Genomic DNA, 13,030 nt, shown 5'->3' on the forward strand with positions numbered 1-13,030 from the left:
TCTGGCAAGGAAATATAATTCTCCTTCAGTAAAACATGTTCTTCTCCTTCACTCTATAAGCCGGAAATGATATTGATTGCGTACCATTAATGTTTCCATTACATGATTTGACTATGTTGGTTCTTATAATTAAGTAACAAACATTTTTCCTTGTTTTGCTTTGCTTGGATTTCAGTTTGAAGCAAAAGGAAAAATTACATCATTTACAGATAATCAATAGTACTGTAAAAATTATAATTTTGAGCTTTTGAATTAATTGGTGATACATTTTTTTTTTTTTTTTTTTTTTTTTTTTTTTTTTGGTTACAGCCATGGCCCGTAGGCCTATTGGTGATACATTGCCAACACCCACGGTGCCTATTTCTATAATGCCTCCGGGAAATTGGTGATACATTATAGTTTATTGTTTGATGGATGGATATAATGAGTTGTTGCTTGAGAAATGCGGCACCGGTTTTGATGGAAATACCGTGGGATACGGGATACCGATGCGATGAGTTAGTCGATGATTTCTCGAAGCAGCGGCACAAGCAATTGGGTCGGTCATATACCGGGATTGACATCAGCAAAAGAAAAAGGGAAAATTATAAAGAAATATAAAATAGCAGGATTATCTTTTACTAACATCTTTTAGTATAATTAATCATGACCTGCGCTTACACGACGGTTGACGGTATCACCTTGGCCGCCGTACAACTTTTCGCTGTTATTCAACTGACAAATAGTTTAATATTTTAAACGGTGCCTATTCGGGAGTGATGTCGGGGGTCAGTATTATGAGTGCTTTCAGATTCGTGCAGAGCGTATTTAAACGGTTGCCATTTTCCGTAAAGTCACGCAAAGTTTGAGATATCTCAGAGGATACGATTTCGGAACGGGACTCCATCCTCTCTCTCTCTGATCCAGACTAAACCGCTTCATTCTGCTCCATCGATACGATACCCCGTCGTGATCGATCCAGCGAGCAAGAGCAAGGAGAGAGAGATGTCTGCGCTGGGAACAGGGAAGGGGCTGCTGGAGATCGGGAAATTCGCGGTCTATGTCGCCGTCCCGGTGGCACTGACGTACGCCGTCGCCACCGAAAACAAAACCTTTCAGAAGCTCATGGGCCTCGTACGCTCTCTCTCTCTCTCTCTCCCTGTCCCTCCCCCTTTTGTTTCTCTTTCAGTTATTTGTTCTTTCAATTTTTTTTCTTGCTTTGGCAGTGCTGTGATTTAATTTGATTTGCCTATGCGAGATTATTGGATAATTTGAATTGCCTATAGAAGTCTAGTTAGGCGACTCCCACAATGAACCAGATTGTAGATTTACCAATCTTGGAATGGTCTTTTGACATCAATTTGTGCTTGGAGCGGACGATTGATCTGAGAGTTAGCATTTTAACCAAATTGCTTAGTTTAAAGTTTAAACTTTAAACCAAATAGGAATGATAAGTATTGAAGAATAAAAACATGCTGAAGTGAGGAAATTCCACAGCTGGTTTGTACCGAGGCCAAGATAAATGTTGAAATCAGTCTTCTATTATGATTTCTTGTTGTGAGTGCTTGTTATGAGTGATTACTTTGTTTACTATTTGTGGTGAGGTTTTTCTTGTGTAATATATCACACTTCGTTTTTATTTGCTTAAGCCTGAAATGAGCTTTTGAACAAATCCAATTAGCCTGAGTTAAGTAATAGACAACCAAGGAGAGAATTTTGAGATCAGTTAGCTATTTTGGTATCATACCAGTATACCACACTTTATCAAAGTGCTTGTTGAACTCCTGTAGTGAACTCACTCATACCTTGCTTTATCACACTTTGTTCTATTGGTTTTAGTTTCTTAAATTTTTATCAGACTATGTCTCTGTCTTATTTCTTTAACTGAAATTTAAAAGAGGTTCAGTTTAGCCTCAGTCATAGCAAATTTGACAATAAAGCTGCTGACGAAAATCATATATTAGTTTAAATTGAAATTTGTGTTAGATAATTTGACTAAAATGATACCGACTTTGATTCCTTTCTTGTTCCTTTAAAGAATCACTTGACACTCATCAATTATTTATTAAACTGTGTCTGTCATTTTTTAACAGAAGCCATATGTGGTGTATCCTCCAGAGGGGCCTAGGCCCCCATCGCCAGAGGAATTACGTGAGATGGCTCGTGAAATTTCTCGCAAGAATAAAGCCAACTAAGCACTACTTCACTTTGTATTGAGAGAAATTCATAGCCCTGTGCTTGCCTTGCCTGTTCTCTTTTAAATGACTTTAAATATGTACAGATAGATGTAATAAATGTCTTAGCATCTAATAAAGGGCTCTTTGTGTGAAGAAGCTTAGCTTTTTTGCACTGCTCAGTGTTCTTTAAAGAGCATAATTTCAGACTATGCTTTTGCAGTGGCTTCTCGGTGAGATGTTCAGAGGCAGTGCGCTCATGCAAATCCCTGTGTATTTGCATGTTAAGAGTTCGGGGTGCTGTGATTAAGCAGTCACCTTCATGTAATGAATAGGGATTTATGAAGGGTTGGTTTTTTGAAGCGGGACATTAATTTGATTTCGTGGTGACTAGCTATTACAAATAACCGGCACCAATTCTTGCCCCAAAAGCTTGATTAGGGACAGAATGAAATCTCAAATATTCACTGAATGAAATGAATAGTCTTACTCTTTACTCTTTAGGAAGTGGACTTTTGCAAATGATAGATGAATGGTAAAGGACATACGCCATTGTGGCAGATTGAAATTTTTTATGGATATTTTACAAAATCTTCAAATCCTCACCCGTTATATTCTGATTTTTTGACTAATTTTTCAAAAAAAAAAAAAAGCTAAATAGTCAGGTGTGTATTTTTATAATAATGAAGTATTTATTCTGCAATAGCCAAGCATTCGTTGTAATGAACAAAATAGGGAAGTGTGTATCTAAGTTCGTCTTAAGAACGGCTTAGATTATGATTAATGAGTATGAAAACTCAAATTCGCAAGTGTATGTTTTAAGATTCGGATAATGATTCCACTTCAACTAATTGGTTCAAAATAAATTGACAGGTGCACTTTGCAACAACCAAATATCCATTCTACAATAGTCAAATGTGCATTTCGTAATACCTAATATGTTTTATAAGATGCATGAAAAAATGGAGACAACGTTTGAAGTGCATGAAGAGAGAGAGTTATCTAGCCCACAATATTAATCGGCTTATGGCAACAAGTTTTTGAAAAAACTGACATTTCATTAGTAATTAAAAGGAAAAACAAAGTGATCAATAATCTGTGCATGTATTGAAAGAAAAAAAATTACATGTGATGTGGGACCAGCAATGTAGAACATAAATGAATGTAACAGTAATCAACGCACAAGTTCATCATTTGGCGACTATTATCTACATTTTTACGCCCATCAATACAATCTCATCACAGCACTTGGTAAACATATCATAAATCTACGTTTCAACTAAATGAATGAACGAACTTGGTGTGATAATAATGTAACATGCATATCGGCAACCCTACTGCAATATTCCATCATTACATCCGGCCCTGACACCCCCATCCTCCTCCGGCACGTGCAAACCCCAACTCTAGAGAATTTGACAAATCCACTGCCGTGGGCCCTACTAAAATAAGGCCCAATGCAACAGTGCAATGTATTTAACTACCCCTACAGATTTCCAACAATTCAGCTGCCATCAATTAGTCTGATCTTGGCCTATTAGATCCCCCTCTGGTGTACAATGGTAACAGTGATCGACCGCTCCTTTTTCTCCTACTACCATAGCACCTCCAGTATATAACAAAAGCTGCTACGAAGATACAAATTTGAATTGCCCATCTGTGGCATGGAGCAGAGAAGAGAAGTGTCAAAAACAAGATTTCAAGGTATCACAGAAAAAGGTATCATCGAGCATATACTACATAGATTGATTTACAATCTGCACTATGCATGATAGTAGCATAGCCTCACTCAAAAATTAAATGGTCCATACCTATCGAGATCAAGAAAAGGGCTGTAGACAATGGTCTCCCAGACAGAGACAATGAGATGCCAGGCCGGATTGTAGTAGAGTGACTCCGCAGACCAGAACATGCGAGTATACGTCTCGAGGAAAATAAACATAATCCAAGCGCCAACTTCAAGTAACAAGAACTTCACCACGAAGCGCCCGACAACCACCATTACCAATGCAAACGTCACAAGCCAGTTGAACAGCCTGTTATTGTACTCCTTTATAAATAGGGCCTTCGAGCGACCTAGCATCTGTAGAGGCAACCAGGAAAAGAATTGATTTTGTCAATTCATTTCAGAGGCAATTGGTGTTTGTGGTGTGTAGCATTATTTGATTTCCCTCCTTAATTTTAGGTTTTAGTTAGTATAGTCCCAGTGTAACTGGCTAGGATTTGTTTTACTAGCTGTTATTTGAATAAAAGAAAAGAAACTAACAAGAAAAGTAAACGACATAAACGAAAATAATGTATAATGATCACAATAATCATACCAAAATTAGAAAGAAAAAAATTAGAATATTGTTGGATTTCTATTTTGACTAATTTTTTGTATGAAAAGTCTCAACCACCCAAGCATATGAAGGGAACCAAAATTTATTGTAAGGGCAATTGGAAAATTTATTTTAAAAACTGCTTTCGGTTTAATGCTGCATGTAGATTACATCATTGTTTATGTAATTTGTGGAGTTATTTTAATGCAATTTTGTGTTTTGTGTCCAATTTTGATGTTTTGAACATCTAGAATATGGAAGCTAAAATCTGGAAATAGTATTTTGATTTAAATAAAGCATATGATACTCTAATATCTCATGAAACATTGGCTTCATAAAAGAGGATATTCCAATCAGGGGCAGAGCCAAGTGGTCCCAGCATGAGGCATTTGCTCCACCCTGGCTTAACATATATACTTGACATTTTCTTTCTAATAAAAAGGTTCATAAAACAAAGGAAAAAAATGCATGTAATGGAATTAAATGCAAACTTTCTCACTAACACAAGATATATATACACTAAAGTTTTTCTTTATGATGTGAGGGTTAAAAATAGAAGGAAAAAGATAATAATTAAAAGTAATTGCAAACTTTGTCCCACCCTAAAAATGCTTTGTACTATAGAAAATTGTATGTTTCTATGTAAGTTCAATCATTATGATTGTATTCATTCATAGCTCCCACCAGTACTCAATGGAATATCAGAATGAACTATTTTGGCACTCTACCTAGGGAATACCAATGAGAAATGAAAAGAAACAAATTTATAACAAACAAGAAAACAGTACAATAAAAATGGAGTCAAGAAACCAAACCTTACTCATCCTCCGCTCGTAGCTTTCTTTTGCAGGACCCACGCACTCTATTTCAAAGCTTTCATTGCATTGTAGGAAACCGGCATTAAATTTGGCCATGGAAGGAAGACGTAAGACTTGGAGGTGGTCCATTTTATCCTCGCACTCAGAATAGCGCACTTCACACAGCTTTGATGATTGGTACTCATTTGCTATTTGGATATTTCTGTATACCTATATAAGAAAAAGAAATTATCAGATTACTGGTAGAGGGCCTTTTCCATAAAGTAGGTGCTTGATTTCACTGAGACCTGATATTTCTTGTCATTTGCAAATGACAACCAACAATTTAAAAAACATTCACTACCAAGTTTCTCAAAAAAACAATTTAAAAAACATTAAGTCACTAAAATTACAATACCACCCTTAACAGATTTGATTATGCCGAGACAGAAAGCTGTAGGCTTACCTCAGTAACAACTAACAATGCTGCCCTGACTGGTACAGTAATGAGCGTACCTTTTGTATCTCTTCATCAAGCTTAAGCATCGACTGAGTGGCATGATGACGGCCGAAATGCTGTCGGTCGAATACCTCCCTTGCTTTATCTTTAGCTTCTTCATGTGATTCATGCAACTTGTCCAAATTTACAGGTAGGCCCAAAGATTCCATCTTTTCACTATACACTTTCATGCATCTCTCCAGAATTGCTTTGTTAAACACCTCAACTAGAGAACCAGTTGTTGGAATTTCCCCCTTATTCAATGCTTCAAGAATCTAAAATAACAACATAACATTAAACATTGCGTAGGTGGACAGTTCTAGGTACCAATTTAAGCATTAGTTTAGTTCATACGTTTTTGACAAAAGTCAAAAGGTTCAGTTAAGACACTATACAATTATTAAAAATGTCAGGACAAGAGGAACAATTCTATTGGTTCATTTCCTGTGTCTTGAATCTTCACCTTTTGGAAATAGTCAAATGCAGAAAAGAAATCAGATTTTAATATAGAGGAGGGTTCAAATGCCTCCATTTTTTGTGCCTCCACCATGCCTCCATTTTTCAAAACTTTAATAACTCAAACTTTAAAACTTAAAAGTCAAAATAAAACCGTTGAATATGATCTACGTTATTTTATTTATGCACGTGTAAAAAATTATGACATTTCAATTTTATTTTGATTGTCATCAAGAGCTTGTAAAAAATGCATTAATGTGGATGATTTCTAGACGTTGATTTTTGAACTTATTGATTCACATTAAAACAAAATTGAAATGTGATAATTTTTTATGAGCACATAGAGAAAATAACATAGATCACATCTAACAGTTTTATTTTGACTTTTAAGTTTTAAATTTTGAGTTATTAAAGTTTTAAAAAATAGAGGCATGGTGGAGGCACAAAAAATGGAGGCATTTGAACCCTCCTCTTTAATATATAGCATAATGTTCATTGTCATACGCAGCATAGCATGATGTCGTTAACATCACTATTTTATAACACCCAATAGCTTATTTTTATTTGAAAGAAAACACCCATATTTTATCATATTTGCAACTAGTGCCCGTCATTTTCATGTAAATTCAACATAAGCTCTTGCAAAAGCTTCAACATCAATATTTGAAGTCTGGACCTTATTGGTCCTATGCAGTTGGGTCTGAAGGCTGGTATCAATAAAAGAATATATAAAAAAAAATCATGCTATTTGTAAATATAGCAAAACATTTGATGACTTGCACATACATAAACTGTTGGGTGCTATTATCAAAACACTGTTCGTAACCTACGAGTAAACACAGACCAGACAAAAGAACATAGGTAAACAAATAATTAAAGACATCGCTGGTAGTATCAGAATCCAAGACTTCACTACTTGGTATTAACTAATTTTCAGCTATGGCATGGCAAGAACAAACAAAAAGAACTAGAAATGATGCAAAAGGGAATTATACATCCAAAATTAAAGAAAAGAATGAAGAAAGTAGATTACTTGCTCAAGAAAGGAAACAAACTCATTTCCATTGAGAAGCTTCCCCTGTACAAGTTTGGGTCTAGTAATGGAGGCAACTAATTCTTTCAACTGGTCCCTTTTGGCCACATATGACTGATCCAATTCACTATCCTTCAACTCGCACAACTTTGTTCTTTGCAGATGAGGCTGTCAGAAAAATGGAAAAGTAAAAAATGAAAAGCTTCCCAATAACAAATCAGGTCAAATCAGATCAGTTTTTTTTTTTCTTTTCTTTTAATATCTGGCCTGGTCTGGTCGATATACTATTAAAAATGATTTAAACTGGGTTTATCTCAAGGTAAGGTGGGTGTAGCAATTATAGGATATGGGAAGTGTTGGACTTCTAAGCATGTTTTAATATAATTTATACTCAGTCCGTCTGCAACTTCTTGATGCCAAACATTGAGATACAATAAAAAAGTATGAAGAAAGAAACAAAACCAATGCAACTACTACATCATAATAGAAAATAACAAAGCTGCACAAAATTTACCAGGGAAACGTTAGGACTGACAACCAAAAAGGATCAAAACTATAGTCCTTGAACAAACCACCAGCTCTGTTATCAAACTGAACCTGCTAGGGGCTGTACCGGTCGGTTCAGTAATGGTATATATTAGCCAGGTGGTACCAGATAGTACGGTAGTCCTCGACGAAAGCAAAGAAACACACCTGTGGCAAGCTGAAGGCTGTACTATTATCCCCCATCACTGCCAATGAATCCCTAATTTGGTTCACCTTTGATAGAAACATCAAATTAGTCCTTTTTGAAAAAAAAAAAAAAAATTGCACAAGTGTACAGCACAACAAATTTCCATGTTACACTTCCAATTTGCTGCAATCATACCTGATCAATGTACCTCTCACCTGAAAGTAACAAAAGAGTAACAAATTAAATACTTCCTGAGGCTTCCACAATATTGAAAGTACCATATAAGAGACGAATAAAACAAAAAAAAAAGGCAAACCGTTATTATTAGGAACCCGCCTGAGAGCTTCATTTACCATTTCTTGAACAGATTTGCCTTCTGCGTACCAGAATGAGGTTTGTTAAATGAGCACATAGAATTATTAATCTTTGCTTAATTTCTTTAATATACTTTTGTGGAAGCTACTTTCACAAGAACTAATACGTGCAATTTAAATTTGAGTGAGACTATGGTACTTTGCAAAGCGCGGATTGGCCCGTGCTATGGATTCATATCTTCGTTTTCAAAGTCCAAACAGTCGATCCAAACCGGTCAACATGATTCCATATGAAAATGTACTCGGAGATCAAATTTTATATATTTTAGAATTTTCTTGCTATTTTTTAGATAAGTAGATAATCACCTAATCCAAAAATTCTGGACCATCCGAAAGTAATGACTTTCTAGCTACCTATTTGGATCATGTTGAACGGTTCATATTGACTATTTAGATTTTAAAAATGGAGATATGGATCCATAGTACGGTTCAGATCGACTATTTGGATTTTAAAATGAGAAAGTATTTGATAGAATGAACATCAAACAAGCTGATTCTTAAAATGAATGGATGGAGAAAACAACTCACGGAGGAAATCACGCTGGATAAGCCAGAGAAGTTTAGATGGTTCAAATGCAACATCTTGTCCCTTCAACAAATAATCGCTAATTTAAAATTAAAGCACACAGTTTTTAAATATTGTATAACACAGAAAGTGGGAATAATCAGGATTTACCTTCACTCTATTCACAAGCAACGAGAAGAACAAAACCACCAAAAAACAGCAGGTAGTTAGAACATTAAAAAATATAGTAAACAGAAATTTAGAATCTTTCACTCAATTATTTTTCATATTTAAAGCTTAAGCTGATAGAGTAGGTTAGTAGTTACTCATCATATTTTTAATGCTCCCCATAATACATGGTGATTTGTTCATAAATAAGCCAAATCCAAGGAAGAAATATTAAAATGAAGAAACTAATTTATAGTAGAGGCCCGGTGAGATTTCAATTCAGGATATATAGCCCTGATGTTAACCAACTATTCTTCTAAAAGCTTAAGCTGGTAGAATAGCTGGGGTCGTTACTTTTTTTAATTTTCAATAAAAACTGTGGTGAGAAAATACCGTCCATAGAATTCCTCAGCAATTTCTACAGCAAAGGAGAGGCGAGATATATCAGCCTCCCTAATCTACAATCAAAGGTGGAAGCAAACTTTACTTACAATTTTGAATAAACAAAAAGTAATTCTTATCATAGCATCTAAGTTCCACATTTTCCCCCCTTATTCTAGCCTCTACTCTTTGTATGTTTGGTGATAACTGCAGTAGTGAAGCTTATTTGAGCCTCAAACACCATTTTCTACGAAACTGATCGGTACTCAAGTCTAGTCCTGGTATTAATGTGCCAGCAGTGAGTAGCCTGACGTCTGTAAAGTCAAATAAAATAAATGAAGCCATATAAATGCAATACTAGGTAAGAAGCAAACCGTCTCAGGGAGATTGTAGATAAGCACAGAGCTCAAAACAGTAGCCAGTGCAAAGATCCTACAATAAAAATGGAAATGACAATTCTTTATGAACTAGTTCAGAAATTTATTTTAGTTTCTAAGAAAATGTATTCAAATCTTTTTCTGTTTAATTTTTTTTTGGACACCCAAGTGATTAAGTGAACAAGTGAAATTCTCCAGATTGTTCTGTACTGTTACTATATAGCATCTTCAGTTTATACCTATCATCATATACATTTGACTTGCCGACACTTTCAAATCCCTCTGTATCTAGGTACAATACTGAGACTTTTGTACCATCAATGGTTAACTCTACAGGCGTACCCCATACCCAAATTCCTGCAAAATTCCAAGACAATAGTTCGAAAAAAACCGGCATATTAGCAAAGATGAGAATAGGATAGACATATGATATGATGAGTATGTCTAAAAGAATTATATCGCATTAAGAGAACCTTTTGTTTTTGTATCACGCATATGCCCAACACCAAAACCTGCAAATACAATTTCATTAAAGCACAGCAACACACTTGAATACTAACTAGTTAAATGCTAATGATTAAGACAAATGCTGCCACAAACATTACCTTTGTCACATGATAAGTTGAGGAGTTGATTTAGGAGGAAAGATTTCCCGGACCGGTACGGGCCGATAACCTAACATTTTTCAGAGCAAAAATTGGTGAAGATAATACATTAGCAACAACAAGTAGCATAAGGAATGCGGAAAAAAATGCAAATATTTGCTTCCTAGTAAGTATATTTAAAATTGATGCCACAAAAACTCATTTTATTAGAAATAAAGAGCTAGAAAAATGCTTTAATGAATATGCAAATCATTGAATCACAAAAATGAAGTTCCACAAATATATATCAATGGATTATTATAAAATCCATTTGAGAAAAAATTTCAAGACCAGTGCTATGGCCTATGGGTTTAAAATGACTATGATATGCAATAGTGTTACCTGAAGAATATATATAGAAAGCACAAAAGAAAAAAAATGATAAATGGAGAGCCTTAACCAGTACTCAACTGGTATTGTACAAGTACAAGCTAGTGCATGACTGTACAAGTAACAGATCAAACTGTTTAAGTACCAGTTCAAAAATTTGGTAATGACATACCGAAATAGCTGCAATCGGGGTTTTAATTCTCCGAATGGCCTCCAAACCTTCTCTCGATAAACGGAGTTTGGTATGACCTGAATCTGGCTCCACTATTGGGAACCTATAAATTAACATGTCAGCTCTATATGAAAGTATTTATCACAAAATATTGAACCAACCAATTCATCATGCACTAGTACAGTAGTTAGATTTTTCTGCGTCTAGGCAAATAGTTATCAACCCCTAAAAGATAGCACAACACCAACTTCCCTGCCCCTTTCAAAAAATGGGAAGCGCAATCCATTTGGTAAAATGGTACCAAGTAACACTATAGACTAGTTGGGTTTGACAGAAACTGACATGTTGTCAATTTCAAAATTTTTGAAGCTAGAGCGGTTGGTCATCAAGAGTCTGATAAATTGGTACCATGTAACACTATAGATTATTTGTTTTTTTTGGTTGGTTGGTTGGTTTTGATCTCTAATAGCATTAAATAGGATTTGCTAAAACCCACTTGGTAGTTGTGTGTGCATTAGTGCTGTCATACACAGCTTACAATACAAAATATAGCACTTCAAGTCTTCAACACTTCTACTGTCTTTTTTTTTCATCAAGTTGTCACATAGTTTGAACCTTTTTCATTTTAGATTTATGATGATACCATTGGCACCTGAGCAACAGCTCCACAAAGACATCAGATTTCGTAAAATTATACGAAAACTTCTATTCCTAATTTTATAGCGACTGTTGTGCGAACAAAGCATATCTCATTAAAGATGAAAACATTTAGTAGATAAAGATAGTTAAAGTCCAATCTCTTTTTTTTTTTTTTTCTGAAAAATAGTGGTATATACCACCGATTTCATTGAAATCAGAATCCTTAGCACAATCGATCTGGTACCAAAATCAAATGTGGCAAGTCTTTACAACAGGTCAAAACAAAAGTAGCAACATGAGAAAGTCCAATCTCTTATTTTATACTTTCCTCAGTAAAATGAACACAATTAAATCAATAATTACATTACCATTGTATCAAGGAAAACACTTTTGAGGAGGAAGAAGCCTATAATTTCAGAAATCTAAATAAATTAAAATTCTGATTTAAGATTCTGACCCCTATTTGTACAGCCAGTAATGCACATTTTCAAATTCAATGCCAAATTGAGCTAAAAGACTACCAGAGATGAGATCCTTGGGAAATTTGCACTTACGCTCGATCAAAATCCTCAGGATCAGGCAAAGCAGATCCTAAAACAAGCAAACCAAATAGCAGCACCACCCCAAAGGTCACGCGGCCCCACCTCTTAGATCCCATCTACTTCCGTGCGCCTCAGATCCCTTCACTAAATCAAACTAACTCCCAGCTTACAATGGAAGGCTGTTATCTAGCACAACTCCTTAGACCAGTGGTCGCTTCTCCGTAGAATTTCAACGAACATACAGTAGAAGAGAAACAGAGAGAGAGAAGATTGAGGGCATAAGTGTATGTGTGTATTTATTTCCAGTAAAAGTTTGGATTTGGTGTTGGTTTTGGTTTTGGTTTCAGATTTACTTCAAGGCGAGGTAAACTAAATCAAAGACTTACACCATGTATCACCATGTGCTTGCGGGAAGGAATTGTTTTTTTTTTTTTTTTTTTTTTTTTTTGCAGGGTGAGAGCCAAGAGAGAAAGGAGGGGCCGAGAGAATCAGAGAAGGCAAGGTCGCAAGGATGACAGATTGACGGGGAAGAGAACAAGTCTTGTAGCGAGTCACTAGAAGGATCTTTTTGTATTGGTGAGCCCACGTGTCAGCAACCTAACACGTAATGTATACGAGGAGAAGGAAATAGAGGAAATAAAGTCTGTGAGACTCCGTGTCTCGTGGGCCCGGAACCATTTAAACTGATTTGTTTACTGCACAATTCAATTCCCGGACCCGGACCCAATTGTCCAAGTCTAGACTCTAGACCGGGTCGGTCGGGTTCTAATTAAATTTGGTTAGTTATTACAGCACAGTTTAAAACTGTCAGGAATATTGACCTATCAAAATTGACATCTTCCGTGATTGTAACATTTTTCGATTTCCTTTTAAATCTAATTAATTTACCGCTCGAGTTATATTTGGTTATATGTCATTTATAATGTTTTAAATGTTGTAGAGAAATATATGGCACGTGAATAGGTG

At 35.5% G+C, this 13,030-nt stretch overlaps 2 protein-coding genes across 4 annotated transcripts; one reads left to right on the forward strand and one right to left on the reverse strand.

Annotated features, from left to right (window-relative positions):
* The first annotated feature begins 856 nt into the window (after positions 1-856).
* Positions 857-2,557, forward strand: LOC144573787 (uncharacterized). The gene is made up of 2 exons (XM_078323535.1): positions 857-1,113; positions 2,073-2,557. The coding sequence occupies exons 1-2, from the start codon at positions 985-987 to the stop codon at positions 2,172-2,174; spliced, it is 231 nt and encodes a 76-aa protein (XP_078179661.1). The 5' UTR covers positions 857-984; the 3' UTR covers positions 2,175-2,557.
* A 633-nt stretch (positions 2,558-3,190) lies between these two features.
* LOC144573786 (Guanylate-binding family protein) lies at positions 3,191-12,555 on the reverse strand. Of its 3 annotated transcripts, none has more exons than XM_078323532.1 (17): positions 12,077-12,555; positions 10,884-10,986; positions 10,343-10,412; positions 10,211-10,249; positions 9,977-10,094; positions 9,735-9,792; positions 9,373-9,437; positions 8,983-8,989; positions 8,835-8,895; positions 8,249-8,308; positions 8,128-8,147; positions 7,953-8,018; positions 7,260-7,427; positions 5,788-6,045; positions 5,290-5,502; positions 3,965-4,236; positions 3,191-3,810 (listed from the first exon to the last, which is right to left on the reverse strand). In XM_078323532.1, exons 1-17 carry the CDS (start codon positions 12,178-12,180, stop codon positions 3,672-3,674), a joined length of 1,821 nt encoding a protein of 606 aa, XP_078179658.1. In that variant the 5' UTR covers positions 12,181-12,555; the 3' UTR covers positions 3,191-3,671. The 3 variants fall into 3 exon arrangements, with proteins under 3 accessions (XP_078179658.1, XP_078179660.1, XP_078179659.1); XM_078323534.1 differs by having other exon boundaries at positions 10,884-10,975; positions 12,077-12,521; XM_078323533.1 differs by having other exon boundaries at positions 12,044-12,169.
* Between the last annotated feature and the right edge of the window lie 475 nt (positions 12,556-13,030).

The sequence above is a fragment of the Carex rostrata genome, chromosome 22 (assembly GCF_964058835.1).
Source record: "Carex rostrata chromosome 22, lpCarRost1.2, whole genome shotgun sequence".
Classification (NCBI taxonomy): Eukaryota; Viridiplantae; Streptophyta; class Magnoliopsida; order Poales; family Cyperaceae; genus Carex; species Carex rostrata.